This window comes from Henckelia pumila, chromosome 4 (genome assembly GCF_033568475.1).
Source record: "Henckelia pumila isolate YLH828 chromosome 4, ASM3356847v2, whole genome shotgun sequence".
In the NCBI taxonomy this organism is placed as follows: domain Eukaryota; kingdom Viridiplantae; phylum Streptophyta; class Magnoliopsida; order Lamiales; family Gesneriaceae; genus Henckelia; species Henckelia pumila.
The window spans coordinates 125,760,065-125,777,148 of record NC_133123.1 but is presented as its reverse complement, the minus strand read 5'-3'; the positions used below and the strand labels follow the sequence as shown (position 1 = coordinate 125,777,148).

Sequence of the window (17,084 nt, the reverse complement as noted above, 5' to 3'; positions counted from 1 at the left end):
CATCATCATCACCATCTAAGACTTATTCTCAAATATTTGGGTTGAATACATCAAATGTGTAGAAGACCATCAAGTTGTAGTTTGTATCCATTTTTTTAAGCAAGGAACCCGAACCCAAACCGAACCGAACCGACCCGACTTAATCGGGTACCCGACAAGTCAGGTACCCGAGGCTATCGGTTCGGTTTCGGGTAGTATAAAATACTACCCGACTAATCAGGTACCCGACCCGAACTACCCGAAACCCAAACTACCCGACCCGTGCCCACCCCTAGCAGTGGATATGGCACATTTGTAGAAGGGTAATTTTGAGCGAGCTCCGCATTAAAATCTTGCACATACGCCATGTGCTCTCGCATTATTTTCCATTTCTTATGCATTTGCCTTTCCAAAGCATCGAAACGGCCAGAATAGTCACTCCCTTGAGTAGCATGTAAAGGAAGTGATGGAGAAGTGTGAGTCAGTGGATGAGCAGGCTCAGAAGGCTGTGGTGGGGGCTGTGCAATATCGGCCTGCTGTGTCTGCTTCTGTTTCTCCCTTTTCTATGGCCCAACAAGCACAATAAGAGCACGAGTAGGATGAAGTTGCGAAGTTGCATCCCAAGTCACTCCAGCATAACAATAAAGATCCGTAATCAATGAGACATGGACTAAACTGCTAAGAGGAGATTTTTTACTAGCAGCATAAATGGATTGCTGAAGCACTTTACCCGCATTAACCGTCCTTCCTGTAACTAGACAATAGACCAACTTTGCCCTGTCCATCGTAATTTCAAAAGTGTGGCCCGATGGCAACATGCGTGCGACTACAAACTCATGCCAATTATTAGCTTTCCCGGTTAAGAATCTGGAGAACAATGTAACAGGGACACCTTTCTTATTCAATTTCCATTCGACACCCTCAATACAAAGTGCATTTAGCACGGAGCGGCTGGGAACTCATTCTCAGTGAAAAGCCTATAATCATCAAATTCAATGTTCGGCATTTGATACATGGTGTTGATAGTTCAATAATCAAACGCCACCATTTTCCCTCGCACTCTCACTTTTTATTCCTCATGCTTCACCATTAGATTGGCATAGAACTCCCGAACAATAGACATGACAGCCTTGGGAGGTTGTTTGACGAAGGCTTGCCAATTACGTCGGCGTGCTTCAACCAAAGTAGTAGCATTTAAATCCCTCATATCCATTCTCCGCTCTTTATGCATACTTTTGAGAGACAAGTCAACAAAATTTTCCGCCGCGGCAGCATTCCAAAACCAATTTTTATCAAATGACGGTTGTCTCGAAGACGACGAAGCCGATCCCTTTCCTTTTGTTTTTGGCGGCATCTTTGCACTCAATTCAACACAACTTCACCAAATAACCCACTAATCACGAGCAACAAATGTACAATAAAAATTTCATTAACTCAGCCACTTCACACTCTCTTATACAATTTATCAAACACTTTGTAGACGTAAGGTTAACTCTCTTTTCCTTCTCAATTACTCAACACTAATTCAACCAACATAAGAGGGATAGCCAAGTACCTACTTCGATGTAGTAGACTTGGGTAAAAACAGAGGCAGTTCGAAGACTTTTGTATAGAGGTTTCACACAATGCGCAGAAACCCTCTATTCCCGAAGATCGCTGCGACTGGAGAGAGTGAAGTATCGCAATAGTCAAGTTCGGACGCTGGAATAATTCTTGAGCACTGGCCAAAATTGGAGATTTTAAGGGTGGAGTACGCCTTGGAAATTTTGGGCCTGGAGAAGAAACGATAAAATATAGAGTGAAGACTCAACTCTGTATCGTTAAGTAACATATATGGCCTGGCGCAGATGCGGAATTTGTCACGCATATGCGTGATTCAATTATCCTGGAGACTGACTTTTTGCGCAGAAGCGTTGCTTTGTAACGCATATGCGGTAGATTATTTCATATTGCTGCTGGTGATGATCGCATATGCAGGATGTGTAGCCTCGTCTGCGGTCATCTGTACCCGAATTAAAAATTAAAATTGAATATTAGCAAAGTAAAAAAAATTAGACTACACAAAATAAAAATAAAATAGAATAAAAATAAACATAAAATAAAGTAAAATAAAATAACAAAAAATAAACAAATTAAAGCAGTAACATGGGTTGCCTCCCAAGAAGCGCTTGGTTTATAGTCGTCATCCCGACTTTCCCGGTGCTTTTACTCTGGCTCGATCAATGCAACTTTCTCCATGTTTCGCACTTCATTGCCAAAATAATGTTTCAACCGCTGGCCATTGACTCGAAAAGTTTGACCGTCATGTCAACTCAGTTCAATGGCTCCATAGGGATGTACCTTCACCACAGTGAACGGACCAGACCATCTCGATTTCAACTTACTTGGAAACAATCTGAGACGAGAGTTAAATAATAACACATGTTGTTCAGGCTCAAATTCTCTTTCCAACAATATTTTGTCATGCCACTTTTTGGTCTGTTCTTTTTAGAGTTTGGCATTTTCATAAGAATGATTACGAAATTCTTCTATCTCATTCAACTGCAACAGTCGCTCTTCTCCAGCAGCTTTCAGATCAAAATTCAAATTTTTCACGGCCCAATATGCTCGATGTTCTAACTCCACTAGTAGATGACATTATTTCCCAAAAACCAACCTATATGGCGACATGTCAATCGGAGTTTTGAACGCGGTCCGGTATGCCCACAGCGCATCATCCAACTTGATTGTCCAATTCTTTTGGTTCGTGTTTACAGTTTTTTCCAAAATTTGCTTGATTTCCCGATCGGATATTTCAGCTTGCCCATTTGTTTGCGAATGGTATGCATATGCCACTTTATGCCTTACATCATATTTTGTTAGTAATGAATTAAAGATTTTATAGCAAAATTCATCACTGATAATTGCCTTTGGAGTTCCAAATCTCGTGAAAATATTTTTCTGCACAAATTTCACCACTACACGAGAATCATTAGTTGGGGTGGCGATTACTTCCACCCATTTCAAAACATAATCAACAGCCAATAAAATATAAGATTGACCAAAGGATATAGGAAATGGTCCCATAAAATCAATACCCCAAACATCAAATAATTCAACTTCTAAAATATTTGTAAGGGGTAATTCATGACGCCTAGATATATTCCCCATCCTTTGACATCTATCACAGGATTTTACCACTATCTTTAAATAAATTTGGCCAATGAAAACCAGACTGAAGTACCTTGGCGGCTGTCCGTGAGGCTCCAAAGTGACCACCATACGGTGCAGAGTGACATTGTTCCAAAAAATTTTTTGCTTCAGCTTCATCTACACATCTCCTTATCACTTGGTTCGAACACTTTTTGTACACAAAAGGATCATCCCATAGATAAAACTTGACATCATGAAAAAATTTCTTCCTTTGGTGATGATAAAGATCTAGAGGCAAAATACCACAAGAAAGAAAATTAGCAAAGTCAGCAAACCAAGGAAGTTTAGAATTTACCTCAAAAAGATGCTCATCAGGAAATTGCTCCTTGATGAGTTCATGTTCAGCTTTTCCTTCCAACTCCAAGCGAGACAGATGATCCGCCACTAAATTTTCACTCCCTTTCTTGTCTCTTATTTCGAAATCAATCTCTTGTAGTAAGAGTATCCACCGAATCAATCTTGGCTTGGCATCCTTTTTAGCAAAAAGATAACGAATTGCTGCATGATCAGTATAAACAATTACTCTAGAGCTAATGAGATAGAACCTGAATTTGTCAAAGGAGAAAACCACAGCCAACATCTTTTTTTCCGTATTAGTGTAATTCTGTTGTGCTCCGTCAAGAGTGTGGCTGTCATAGTAAATCGCCCGAAACATCTTGTCTCTTCTTTGCCCCAAAACTGATCCTACAGCATAATCACTGCATCACACATCACTTCAAACGGCTCCTTCCAGTCAGACATAATCATAATAGGTGCAGAAATTAGTGCCTCCTTGATTTTCGTAAAGGCCTGCAAACAGGCATCATAAAAAAATAAACGAAGTATCTTTTTCTAATAAATTACATAAAGGCTTAGTAATTTTAGAAAAATCTCTAATAAAGCGACGATAAAACCCAGCGTGTCCCAAGAAACTTCTAATGGCTTTCACATTATTTGGCGGTGGAAGCTTTTCAATTGCTACCACTTTTGCTCGATCCACCTCAAGCCCATTAGATGACACTTTATGTCCAAGTACTATTCCCTCTTGCACCATGAAGTGACATTTTTCCCAATTAAGCATTAGATTTTTCTCTTGGTAGTGCTGCAAAACAAGGGTCAGATTATGCAAACAATGATCAAAAGAAGACCCAAACACAGAAAAATTATCCATAAAAATTTCCATGAATTCTTCCACCATGTCAAAAAAAATTGCCATCATGCACCGCTGAAAAGTAGCGGTGGATTACACAAACCAACCATTCTCCTAAAAGCATAAGTACCATAGGGGCATGTGAAAGTTGTTTTCTCTTGATCCTCTGGCGCTATAGCAATTTGATTGTAGCCATAATAGCCTTCTAAAAAATAGTAATGTTTGTACCCAGCCAACGTGTCAAGCATTTGATCAATAAAAGGAAGAGAAAAATGATCTTTTCTAGTATCCTTATTCAACCTTCTATAATCAATGCAAACTCTCCAACCGGTAATAGTACGATTCAAAATCAACTCGTTTTTCTCATTTTTTAACCACAGTCATACCTCCCTTTTCGGCAGAACCTGTACTGGAAACACCCAAGAACTGTCAGATATAGCATAAATAATACCAGCATTCAATAATTTCAACACCTCAGCTTTTACCACTTCTTTCATCGCATGATTTAAACTCATTTGATGATCGACATAAGGACTATACGACTCCTCCATTAAAATTTTATGCATGCAAATATTGGGACTAATTCCCTTGATATCATAAATTGACCAACCCAAAGCAGATTTAAATTTTCTCAGAACTCTTAATAATTTATCCTTTTCATCATGAGTAAGAGAGGATGAAATAATTACCGGGTAATTCAAATTTTCTCCCAAAAATGCATAGCATAAATAACCAAGCAGTGCTTTCAATTCAGGAGTAGAAATTGGTACCTCTTTGCTGGGCTCCTCAGGCAATGCTTCAATTTTTTCTTGGCCATCTTTTTCTTTTGGAAAACTTTCAAGAGCAAGAAGTTGCTCTCTAAGTTCCCAATCCTTCACATCAAACTGGTTCACAAAATTAATTAAAAACCTAGCCAATGCATCCTCCAACTCCATTCCTGCACAAAAATTATTCTCATAAGAATTAGATAAATCAATGCGATTACAAGAATGTACCTCATCTTGGTATTTCATGGTTTTATAGATATTGAAAGTGACAGCTTCACCACCAACTCGTAAAGTTAATTCACCCTGATGCACATCAATTAACGCTCTGCCAGTCGCCAAAATAGTCTCCCCAAAATTAGAGGGACATCTTGATCTTCTTCCATATCAAGCACTACAAAGTCAGCAGGAAAAATAAATTTATATACTTTTACCAAGACGTCTTCCACAACTCCTCGAGGATATGTCAAAGAATGGTCAGCCAACTGCAGAGTAATCGTGGTTGGTTTCATCTCTCCAAGCTCAAAAGACCTGAAAATAGACAAGGGCATTAAATTAATACTTGCACCTAAATCACATAATGCCCTATTGACAGTTGCACCACCAATAATACAAGGAATAGTAAAACTTTCTGGATCTTTCAATTTTTGTGGCAGCTTCTTTTGCAATATGGCGATGCACTCTTCGGTCAACTTCACTGTTTCAAACTCTTCAAGTTTTCTCTTCCTCGCCATCACATCCTTCATGAATTTAGCGAGTGTGGCATCTGCTCCAAAGCATCAGCGAATGGAATATTAATATGATTTTTCTTGAAGATTTCAAGAAACTTAGAAAACTTCTCATCCAACGCTTTCTTCTTGAACCGCTGAGGATATGGCAGAACAACTTTTGGCATAGGCGGTTTCTCAGGCACAATTGCAGACTTGCTGGAATTTTTTCTATCAGAATTTTCGGACTCCACCACAATCTCTTCAACTTCCTCATCATCCACTGCCTTTGGGTTATCAGTCCCAAGTTCTTTACCACTTCTAAGAGTAACAACCTTGCATTTCTCCCTAGGATTAACCTCAGTATTGCTAGGAAACACACCTCTCTGCTGATTATTCAATGCATTCGCCAGTTGACCAATTTGTGTTTCAAGATTTTTTATAGAATCGCTCACATTGGTCAAGTGTGTCTCCATATTATCCAGCTTATTCTCATTTCTCTTAAATCTTGTGGATGACTCTGAAATAAAATTATGCACCAAGTCTTCCAAAGATGTCTTACCCTCACCATTCTGAGTATTGAACCCCGGTGGAGGATTCAACAAATTCTTATTGTTTGCATAAAAAAAATTCTCATGATTACGCAAACTAGGATGATATTGGTTGGGTACAGGATTACCTCGATAGTTGTTGTAAGTCCTGTTATTCACAAATTGAGCTTGCTCCACACTCTCAAATCCATCAGCAGGTTTTATAGCAGTCGCCAGTGATGCTATCTCAATAGAACTTTGATTCCCTTTGGTCAGTGCAGCCAATTGTGTAGAAATAGTAGCCATCTGAGCAGTCAAAGCAGTGAATGCATCAACCTCATGAATTCCAGCAGGCTTCCTTATTGCAGATCTCTCACTCGGCCACTGATAACTGTTAACAGTCATTTGCTCAAGCATCTCATAAGCCTCCGCAGGAAATTTAGCGAATATCGAACCTCCAGTTGCAGCATCCACAGAAATACGAGTTGCACCATTCAAACCATTGTAGAATAACTCAATCTGTTCCCAGTCCGGAAAATTATGGTTCGGAAACTTCTTAAGCAATTCCTTGTACCACTCCCAAGCTTCATACAGTAGCTCATAATCTTGCTATTTGAAAGTTGTGATCTCAATTTTCAGTTGGGCAGACTTGGCCGGTGGAAAGTACTTAGCCAGAAATTTAGATGTCATGTCTTCCCATGTAGTGATGCTCCCAAGAGGTAATGACTGCAACCAACTACGAGCATTGTCCCTAAGAGAGAACGGGAATAATCGTAGTCTGATGGTGTTTTCAGTAACACCATGAATCTTCACTGTTTCAGCAATCTCCAGAAAAGTACACAGATGCATATTTGGATCTTCAGTAGTTGCACCCCTGAACTGATTCTGCTGCACCATATTAATCAAAGTTGGCTTCAACTCAAAATTATTTGCTGTGATATTCTGCCGAGCTATTTCAGAATAATGATTGTTGATCACCGGTCTAAAGTGATCTCTGATTGGCACCGGAGCATTATTGACAACTCTTTCTCTTTCTTCAGCCATTTGTTGCAACTCTTCTCTTCTATATTTTTTTCAAAGCTTTAGCAGTTTTCTCGATTTCCGGATCAAAGAGCAGTAAGTCGTAACTCTGGCTTTTTCGCATAAACTGCATAAACAAAAAAAATTTTAAAATTAGAACCAACAAAATAAAATAAAATGCTCTAAATCAAAATTAAAACTAATTAGCACAATTTAATATAAATCAAATAAAATTCAGTCCCGTTGCCGCCAAAAACTTGTTGCGTGTTTTTCGCTCGCAAGCGCACAATGTCAAGTTATAATATAAGAATTAAATCCAAGTCGATCCCACGGAGAATGAATAAATGATATTATATAAAATATTTGCAACTAATAAAATCTTAATCCTATGTAGAGCTACGAAAATGGGTTGATTTTAATAAAACTAAAATTTGCAAGAAATAAAATTAAATAACCAAGAGTTCACGAGATGATAATTCAATAAACGATGAATGCTAGAGAACACTTCACTTGACTTTTCACCATAATTTATTTTTAATGATTGGTTAATCATAAATTCTTCTGGTTTATTAGCCAAAAATCCCTATTATTTTCTACTACCTCTCTCAAGTGTCAAGCAGAAATTCGTATTCAATAGCAAACTCAATATATCTATCTAAGTTTAACTATTAAATATGGTAAATGACACGATAATTCTTCTAAATACTTCTATGGAGTTATATGTCTCTCGAACAATATAAACACCACAGATGTATTTTCCTATGTCGTATTCAAAATCTCCTCTCTCGAGTGATAGATTCTAAATAAAATATCATTCAATCTATGACCAGTAAATTGAAAGCATTAAAATCAGGAAAACACAAATAAACTGTGCGAAGAATTCAAATATATAAATCAAAATATCTCAATCATGGTTTCCAGTCAAGATCCGTCTACTTCTAGACTAAGAAATTAGTTCATAACGCAATTCAAAATCAAATAAGACATATTTTTTCAACAATCCATAAACTAAGAAAAATAGAGTTCAAAGAGAAACTAGAACGAATTAGAATGAAGTTTGTCCGTCGCTGGATGCCGCCGTCTTCCGTCTTCGTACCGGGTTCTCGAGCTCTTGTTTTCTCCAAAGTATTCAAAATCCGACTCGTTCCCTGCAAATTCTCAATGTCGGCGTCTTCCCCAAAATTCCACTTTTATATCTCGCTTCCAAGCCCATAAAAGCCCATTAGTCTTGAGTTCAAATATTTTCCAAAATTCTGATATGTTTCCAAAATTCATGTAGATACGCACAATCTTCAGTTTTCCGCAGATGCATTAAAATAAGTGCATATGCGGCTTCCTTTGTTTCATAACTACTGGAACTTCACGCAGATGCATGATTCGGGCCGCGTATGCGTTTAAACACTCTTCTCAATTACTGACTTTTGCCGCATATGTCTTAACTTTTACCGCATATGCTTGAAATTGTATTCCAGATTTCTTAACTCTTTGCCTTTTGCCGCATATGCGGTCTTTTGTTTTCAAGGTTTTTGCCTATTGACGCTTCTGCACCGATTTCTCTTGCATATGCGCCGATTCTCTTTTCTCAATTCCTCCTGGACTGTAACGCAATTTAGCAGATTTCCATACTCTTGCTTCTTCTTTTCATCTATAAATTCACCAACTCTCATGAATTCTCCTACATACACATAAAAAAATAACAAAACCACATAAATCTGCTCGAACAATGCAAAATTCAATTCAAATCATAACCAAATTAAGTGCATAAAATACACTTATCACTCCTGCCCAAATTTCGAGGGTCTCCAAGCACCCAAGCAGCTGGTTAGGGAGTGACAGTAGCATCATGCTTACTCCAGACCCTGATTACAACTTCTTTACAGCCTGCTTCCGTGACCCAATGTGGTTCAAATCTCATAGACTAGGCAAATTCCGAGCTCGAATCTGCTGAGGTCCTCCTAGCTCAAGGAGAATCGGTCGGTGATCCGAGTGATAGAATTCCAGTGTTTGCACTCTCTCCGCGGGATATAGTAATCTCCACTCAAAAGTAGCCACATATCGGTCTATCCCTTCAAAGATAACATTGGGAGATGCGCGACGATTGACCCATGTAAAGACTTCGCCCTCTACATGAAGGTCATGCAAGGAGGAGGCGTTAAGAACCTCCCGGAATGCCCTAGTCTGCGACAGTGGTCGTGGGTTGCCTCCAAACGTTTCTGTATCAAAGAAAATTTCATTAAAGTCTCATCCCACAATCCACAATAAGCCACTCAATTCATGCATGCAACTTAACCGACATAGGAGAGTCCAGGATAAGTGTCTATTTCCAGCCTCTGGGTTACCGTAAAAGCCCGTAAATCTCCAAATTTTCTCCCCATGTTGCATTGTACTATCGATGTTCCCAGCCGTAAAATAGTTTATGGTGACATTCAAAATCTTCTTCCACAACAGTATCAAACCCCCGCTTCTGCCCTCGTAATTAACTACAAATAAACCAAAGAAACCCAAAACATCTTTCCATCGCTTACAACTAAAGTCCCTTAGTTTCGTTTCACAAAGAAAAATAAAGGACATGCTCTTTTTAGCGATAAGCCGTTGAAGCTCATGGGATGCCCGTTCGTTCCCAAGCCCCCGAGCATTCCAAACAACGCAAATCATGATTGTTATCGACGGGGTTGTTTAGCAACTGCCGCCGTTGGAGAACTGTCATTAGGGTCTGTTGCCTCTTCAAACATCTGTTTATTGCCTGGTATAGTTCCCTCCCTCATCAATCCTTTTTTTTTCATCTTTCCAACTGTCCAGGTTTCGGGTATAAGCCCCGTGGTCACTGTCTCGACGCTTCCAACCTTTTCTGTTTCTTTTCCGATGGTTTCCCATGGCGCCCTGCGTACCATATCTGAAGAATTCAGTCCTAAACCATCAACAAGAGTCTGATGATGGTTGTAACTCTAGAGTAAGCACATGTCTCTGATTGCATGCATAATTGTTGCAGGACTTTTCTGGCATGGCGTTATCATCAGCGTCCCCATGCATCCTGTGTCTCACTACCAGGGAAAGATATTAGTTTCGATCGGGATGTGCCTGACCACTGCCCTCGAAAAATTACCTCCATCACTCTCGTTCTCGAAGTCACCATTCGAGGTCTCCAAACCACGTTCATAGTTTCTCCTTTTTTATCCCCTGCTCTCATATTAGTCGCCCGTAGCCAGTCACCGCAAGCCATCTTTCCATTCTCAGCCGGAACTATCTCCCTAAGCATCAACAGTTATAACAGAATGTCGAAACTCGCTCATAGGCCAAGATATTCTCCGATTACTTATTGACATGCATACACGCTGATCATGGCCTTCTTTTAACGGTTTTGTGACATCAATCCGGGTTCTTGTACGCGCAAACCGTCCCAAGGCATATTCGTTTTCAACTTTTTGCAAGACATCCATTTGCATGAATTAAGGTCAAGGGTAAGTTATAGCAGTACTAGACCCATAATGAGATATATAGAATCAAACTTTATATCTCGAGGGTTTTGAGGCCCTTGGGGTGGGTTCTGTAAAGACTACCAAATCTCGGAAGAAGTTCCATGGCCCCCCGAGAAGAGACCGCCTACGATCTGCATATAGGGTAAAGATGTTATCCCTTAGAGATTCAATCTCAATTGAACGGGTAGCCTGTAGGATTCTCGACATCGAACGACTCCACATTGATCGAGTTACATGTGAAATCAAATTCTTCACTTACATGTTCATATAAGTTCATTCAATAATGTTACATTAAATTGGAAAGTATTCAATTAGCATTATTATTGATTGTTAGAAAAATCATTGACCTCGCATATAAAATTGTTGGATATAGACCTAGCTAGAGCAATACACTAACACTTGTACTCAACAACATTGATATACTATAATTTTTAGCCTTAGGTCATAAATTTATTAATGTTACACTTGGATTGATAAATTCCAAATCAATAGCGACGTTATTTGGATTCGAACTTATTTTTGTTATTTAATCAAGTAAGATCGTAAATTTTAAATTTATCACTTACGTGTTTATGCAAGTTTATTTAATAATGATGTTATTTGAAATTTAATATGCTTTATATTACAAATGTATAAAAAAAATTAAGATATAAATTCTATATTTGATCTAAACAATAAAAATAATTAAAATCTATGAATTTCAAATTTACTTTATGCACTCTAGAAATTTTTTGACATTTCTCTGCATTTTTATTTAGAAAATAGGAAAGCTGTCGGTTTTCGGAGCCCAATTGTCATACACAAGCCCATTTATCATTTGATGACTTAGCCCAATAACATTCGTTCATTGACCCCAAACCCAATCGTTCACCGGCTATGTTTTAAGGTTGAAGTTTTTAATCTTACAACTTGTTAAATGAATTAACTATTTTTAGGTTGTGTTTACTTATTTTGATAAGATTGTGAAGATATAATTTATAATGTGATTATTAAACTAATTAAATATGATAAAGAGTGTTATGAATAAATAATAATTTGTTTGGTTTGATTTATTACGATTGCGATTAGAATTGTGATTAAACAAAAATTCACAATTTTGCCCTTTAAATGTGATATAAAAGATTAGAAAGAAGGGTATATTATGAGTTTTCTATTTTTCTTTCCATTTATACAAGCCATAGTTCTTAACGAAATTGAGGATTAAAAATCATGATCACATCTAATTATTAATGGGCCCTTGAGTTTAGGAATTTTTTAAATTTTTAAGTAAACATGGGATGAATTATTATTAATGGTCTTATCACATGATAATCAACTCAAGTAAGCGCAACTTTACTATTGATTGGTTGTTTAGACTTATAATGGATGATCATAATAATTAATAAAATTACAAGTTTTACCATTTAAAAAAAATTGAGATTTTCTTATAACAAATAATTTTTAATTGATGTGGTCAGTGAAGTTTTATTTAAAATTATAATTATATTTATTTATATAACTTAATTGATATTTTGTTATTTTTTCCTGAAAGAACATTATTCAAAAATATTTTAATTCTTATCAATATCATTATTTTTAAATTCAGTCAAAAAAATTATCATCTTTAGGGTATAGTTCAACCTAGCTAGCATATGAGTATTATCACGATGATAGATCTAATGTTCGTGATTTGTCACGTTAATAATATATCATTAATTATACTTATGTGTAAAAATTCGAACCTTTAGATCATTTTTCAGTACAAATACGCAATGAGTGTAAAGAGACACAAAGCTGAAAATTACTCTTAAAATTAAATTTTAAATGGATCGATATTGTATTTCGAGGCTCCGATGCAAGTATCTCAAAGATTTTGAACATATAGTTGTAATTTGGGAAAGATATATAGAAAGATCGTATCGTATCCACATAAACAAACACGATAAATATATATCATTATCAAGTGTTTCCATATAATTTTTATATATAGTTTCCCTTTTTTGTTATCATTTTATATAATTCTTTTTTCGTAGTTTTGCATTTTTGTATCCTTTTTCGTACAGAATGTCTCCAAAGTAGGAGGCAATAGATTGTATCAGCTAAGCATAGGATTTTATCTTCTCATGAAATCACCTATATATGTAGATAATTAACGTCATTTCACGTTCTGATTTCCCCAAATTAATACTCGACACATGAAATTCAAAAGCTGAAATCTTGTCTCTATATATAACTACACTAATCCAGCAGCATCCGGTTATAAATAATTTATTTTTTAATATAATTTTAATAATTTAGATGTCTATTGTCATTGATATTTTATGAACATCTTGGAAGTATTAATGCATTTTATAAGATGTTGTGGGCATTTTATATACGAACATCTTGTGTTGCTCATGAAGAGCATAGAAACAGACATTTAAAATGTCGTATGTCTTTATAATATAACCATCTATCTCAATATATATATATATATATATATATATATATATATATATATATGTCTCAACAAATTTGTGAAGTTATTCAAAAAGTTTCTTCACTCAGTGATATGTATGCTTTTTTATAAAAAAAAATAAAATAAAATCATTTCCGTACGTTGTTTCATCGTGTAAGTTTTTTGCCATATTGGTAGCTTTTCACTCCCAAAAAATTGCGATTTTAATATATATATATATATATATATATATATAAATAAATTCAAAATTTACCACAAAAAAGTTAATTTACATTAACTGCCAAAATATTCTGCAGAAAATTATAATATTCAAACTCCGATCGATATTCGAGTAGAAAATATAAGCTTGTCAATATAGTACTTCTATGCAAATAGAAGATATTGAATTTAAATCATTACATCCACTGAAATTAAATTAATTAATCTAGAACTGAACACGTCATTAATCACTAACCAGCTAGCAACTATGGTTAACTAATACATCTCCACATTGCTTTATTGCAAATAAAAATATATATTAAATGGAAACAAAATCTTACACTATATTACCTTAATTCCACCAATAAATATATTCCAAGCTCAATTTTACCACTGGAATATACTTCTAAAATATTGTATTATTGAAGCATTTTCAATAGAAAAATTAGCTAGCTCGGGCTCAGAAATCTCGATCGAGGATAAATCGAAATTAGCAGAAAGTCTGTTGAATTTGATGAGCCAATTCTTCCGCGCTAAGTTGGCATTCAATTCCGATCTATACATCAATAAGGAACAAATTATGTAATATCGTTAGTCATAATCCCACCGAATCGCAATCAATTAGGATTTTAAAAAAATTAAATTATCATCCAGACCCAATAAAAACAATTAAATTCTCAAGATATCACTAATTTTTATTTCAGAAATAAAAAATCTGATGAGATCGTCTCGCGGCTTACTTTTATTAAATGGATCGTCTCTTTTTCGACTCGCAGATAACAAGTTTTAGTATTATTTTTCACCCTATATATTAATCGATAAAAAAAGTCCACAAATAATATTGCTTCTGAAAAACATAAAAAGATGCAAGAATAAGCTAAGTTTAGGGTCATTAAATATATATATGACTCCCTAAGTTTAGGGGGAAAAACAAAACAAAATCTATTTGAGCTCTGAGAAAAAGAAACATCTTTTGCAAACACACACACACATTCAACTTTACCAGAGCAAGCGACAGTTAATAATTTTTTAAAAAAAGAATTAATATTAAAAGGCGACAAAGACTTGTGGGAAGTGTAGATTATGAAGTTATATTTAATTTTGGTGTCAGAATTTTTGTTTACCGTTTCGAACTTGTCATGTCTATTTCTCCAATCTTGACAAATTAAGATGTATTTAATATATTTAAATGAAAACTAACCAAGTTCTCTTTCATTTTTATTCAAGTGTCATCCTAAAAACCAAACAGAACATTAACTAATATTCATATATATAATTAATCATTTTAATTTCCAAATTTTTTTGGTATCATTTAATGCTTCTTACAATATATATTAATTTTCAAAAGGGAATTTGGAGAGTGATGCTACATGTACACGTTGTACTTGAAATTACATAAATATCCTTAATGTATTTTGGAAATATTTTTTTTAAATCAAGTGGAGTGATAATTTTGTAATTTCATGTGTAGTGTGTAACCCAATGTAACTCAAATGTGTACATGTAACATTTTTCACGGTAATTTGACACCTTGCGAGTTACGAATATTTAATAAACTTCAGCTTTAAATGATTTTAGGTACCTTAATGGTGAAAGAATTCAGCATCGTTTCATCGACTGTGCTGATGCTCACTTTGAGGATTTCCAGTGCAAGATCCTCCAGGGCCGAGATGATCTTCAGCACCTGGCCCGGGATGCGAAGGGACATTGTACTAAGCAGCAGGTTTGGGCCCGAGAACTTAACCTCAACTTCAGCTATAGCTGACTTGGAACTTGCCACGAGTTCATTAACACTGTCGTTGATAGATGAAGTCGACGAATTACACGGAGATCGGTCCACGGGGCTTGGAAGAGACGGCGAGTTGAGATAGTATGTTTGGTTACTGTGCAGCAAAGGCTTGTACGGGCTGCTTGATTGAGGGGTCCTCGGGCTTATGGGGAGGCCTAATCTCGGGCTCAATGGCGGTTTTCGCGGGCTTAAGGGCGAGGGTCTCGGGCTCAGCACTTCGTTGTAGGCTTTTCTTTGCTTCTTGGCTTCAAGGGAACGGAGAACTTGCTGCAGCTCATTGATGTAATTCACTACTCCTCCAATTATTGAGGCTTGGTCACCCTAAAACAAATATATATATAATCATTATTATAATTAAATATATAGTTCCTTAATTACCTTGGTTTCTTAACTTCTAGTCTCATTAGCAAAATTCGTGACCGATAACAATGTTGCAATTGAAATATTTTTAATGTAGTATTTGCAACCTCTAAAAATAAGTGATTGTGTAGATTTTCTTGATTTGTTGAAAGAATCTCCACAATCATTTATTTTTAGAGGTTGCAAACACTACCTAAGTCACGTAACGTTATAAATATTATGTTTCTCCTGCTCTCACATCCAGAAAAAAAAATTATATATCACTCTCAGACAAAGATTTTTTTTTTTGCATATCCGACATATAGGGACGAAACGAGTTGTGAAAGTTGTCCTTATCAGAAAATACACGTATCTGCAGCTTGCTTATATATACTAACTTGTAATTTTTGTGAGATTAGTGGAGGGCAAATCACATGCACCTAAATTTAAGCATAAAATAACTGGGAAACATGGACTAATATTTAGAATTAAAAAGAAGAAAAACCTATTTTTAGTCTACCATATATAAATACTTTTTAAAAAAAAAAAAAAGATATACATATACATACATACCCCTTTGACATAAAAGCAAGGCATCAAAGAGCGAAGCACGGAGAGATGCTCATTCATTTGCTTCCTGCGGTTCCTTTCCACAGTAATGTGCGATATTCTGTGCAGCCCTTCTCCAGAATTGGAAGAAGTTGTTGCAGCATTCATCATCATCATCTTCTGTCTCTTGGGCTTGGGAGACGCAGCCACGGCTTCGGCCTCGGCTTCGGATTCCCAGAAGCCACTCAAAGAAGGAGAATAGACTGCAGAAACCGTTTGGAACTCGAAGCTTTCTTTACTGTCATTGTTCAAGGCCGAAAGAATATCGGTTTGATGATCGGAACCACTGTCCAGGGCCTCCAGAATGCTGAAGATATCGTCCGGGGAAGCCGCGTTGTTAGCTTCACAGAACTCGGATTCACCGAAGAAATCGGATAAATTACTCTCACCCTCCATCTTCTTCTCTGAAGCTTGAGTTTCAAGAAGACAGATAATGTTGAAACAAAAAAAAATAGAAGGTTAGAAAAACCAAGAACAAGTCGACGGATTAGTATGCGGAAAAAAAAAATAATGATGGGGTTTAATTTGCAGGTGGAGATATATATCAAGAAAATCAAACGAAAGCCATGAGATATTGTTTGGAGTAGTTGAAAAAAAGTAATTTAAGGTGATTTGAAAAGGACCAAACTATCGACATCAATAGTGTTTCAGAAATGAGACAGTAATGGGTAGCTTTGTGTTTTTTTTTATGGATATGTTTTGTATGCGAACCGTTAAATTTTGGGGACGTGGTGTTTCACGGGAGATTTTATGCTGGCAAACCGGTACTGCCCGGTCTGCCAAATTTAACGGTCTCGGGCCATTTTGCACATCACATCATGGTGATGTGTCACGGCTCGGGACCTTTAGATCACCCTCCGGGCACTGCCCCGGAGGGTGGCATAGAATTTCCCGTGTTTCACACTCACACACACA

The 17,084-nt window shown here is 36.5% G+C and overlaps 3 protein-coding genes and 1 non-coding gene across 4 annotated transcripts; 1 reads left to right on the top strand and 3 right to left on the bottom strand.

Annotated features, from left to right (window-relative positions):
* Positions 1-1,048: 1,048 nt before the first annotated feature.
* Positions 1,049-7,198, bottom strand: LOC140861700 (uncharacterized). The gene is made up of 11 exons (XM_073264717.1): positions 7,100-7,198; positions 6,451-6,607; positions 5,499-5,830; positions 4,990-5,370; positions 4,687-4,726; positions 4,408-4,505; positions 4,100-4,252; positions 3,860-3,960; positions 3,203-3,716; positions 2,636-2,919; positions 1,049-1,355 (listed from the first exon to the last, which is right to left on the bottom strand). The coding sequence occupies exons 1-11, from the start codon at positions 7,196-7,198 to the stop codon at positions 1,049-1,051; spliced, it is 2,466 nt and encodes an 821-aa protein (XP_073120818.1).
* On the top strand, positions 6,837-6,943 carry LOC140870080 (small nucleolar RNA R71). The gene has a single exon (XR_012147061.1). It is a non-coding gene; the product is annotated as a small nucleolar RNA R71 (small nucleolar RNA).
* Positions 7,199-9,232: 2,034 nt separating the features above from the next.
* LOC140861699 (uncharacterized) lies at positions 9,233-9,976 on the bottom strand. The gene is made up of 2 exons (XM_073264716.1): positions 9,661-9,976; positions 9,233-9,534 (listed from the first exon to the last, which is right to left on the bottom strand). Exons 1-2 carry the CDS (start codon positions 9,974-9,976, stop codon positions 9,233-9,235), a joined length of 618 nt encoding a protein of 205 aa, XP_073120817.1.
* Positions 9,977-13,892: 3,916 nt separating this feature from the next.
* Positions 13,893-16,598, bottom strand: LOC140867220 (transcription factor SPEECHLESS-like). Its single transcript, XM_073272297.1, has 3 exons — positions 16,134-16,598; positions 15,015-15,542; positions 13,893-13,988 (listed from the first exon to the last, which is right to left on the bottom strand). The coding sequence occupies exons 1-3, from the start codon at positions 16,563-16,565 to the stop codon at positions 13,923-13,925; spliced, it is 1,026 nt and encodes a 341-aa protein (XP_073128398.1). The 5' UTR covers positions 16,566-16,598; the 3' UTR covers positions 13,893-13,922.
* Between the last annotated feature and the right edge of the window lie 486 nt (positions 16,599-17,084).